This window comes from Sphaeroforma arctica (genome assembly GCF_001186125.1).
Source record: "Sphaeroforma arctica JP610 unplaced genomic scaffold supercont1.11162, whole genome shotgun sequence".
Classification (NCBI taxonomy): domain Eukaryota; class Ichthyosporea; order Ichthyophonida; genus Sphaeroforma; species Sphaeroforma arctica.
The window spans coordinates 1-858 of record NW_014029396.1 but is presented as its reverse complement, the minus strand read 5'-3'; the positions used below and the strand labels follow the sequence as shown (position 1 = coordinate 858).

General features: G+C 43.6%; 1 protein-coding gene across 1 annotated transcript; it reads left to right on the top strand.

Annotated features, from left to right (window-relative positions):
• Positions 1-432: 432 nt before the first annotated feature.
• On the top strand, positions 433-792 carry SARC_17554 (hypothetical protein; the record flags this gene model as incomplete). The annotated part of the gene is made up of 1 exon (XM_014288353.1): positions 433-792. The coding sequence occupies one exon, from the start codon at positions 433-435 to the stop codon at positions 790-792; it is 360 nt and encodes a 119-aa protein (XP_014143828.1).
• Between the last annotated feature and the right edge of the window lie 66 nt (positions 793-858).

Below are 858 nucleotides of genomic sequence, written 5' to 3'. Positions count from 1 at the left end.
ATATGTTTGTATGTATCTAAAAATAGATACATAAATATGTGTATTCATAGTTGAGTATTCAGTTATTTCGATTTTTACATGTTTTGTCATCTTCTATCAGCTGGTAGTCTAAAATGTCACTAAGCCAGGCTGACGCAAGCATTTGACTGTAGTCCGCAAATGCTTGAGCCAATGTACCACATCGAACGATCAAGAATTGCGTCAAATCACTACGGATAACCTGCTATTGAGATGATCAAAGTGTCCCAGCACAATGAACAAGCAAACTATCTGCACATTCAATTGAGCGCAACCCTTTTTTCCTTCGTCTAACTGCATTCTCATCAAACGCTTTAGCAATATTAAGTGACCAATTTACATCGTTTTACCGTTCAGTCGCATAAGTTCTACAACAGATGCGCGCATCTCATCAGAACTGGGCCATGGTATTATATGCAGAGGCCTGCAGCCTTTGTCCCGTCAAATGCACCGTTGCAGCTCTTACTTACCCAACACTTGTTGGTGTCACAGCAGAAAAGTCGTATGATGAAGGCCTGCAAGGATGCCACGATTACCATATACGTTAAGGAGGGAAAGGATATTTCACCCATGGATCATGATGGACTCGCCGATCCCTTCTGCGAAGTACACATAAATGGCAAGAAGAAAGGCAAGACGTCGGTGTGCAAGAACACGCTCACGCCCAAGTGGTCGCCTCCGGCCGAATTTTCATTCGATGTGGCCGACTTGATCAGCGGCGATCAGGTGGCCGAAAGTATAGAGATCAAGGTGAACAAGTCTAGGATGGTGTGAATTCGTTTGCGTGGCTCACGTGGAAAATAGTGAGCTTGTGTATTTCTCCTTAAGTTGTGGATATGA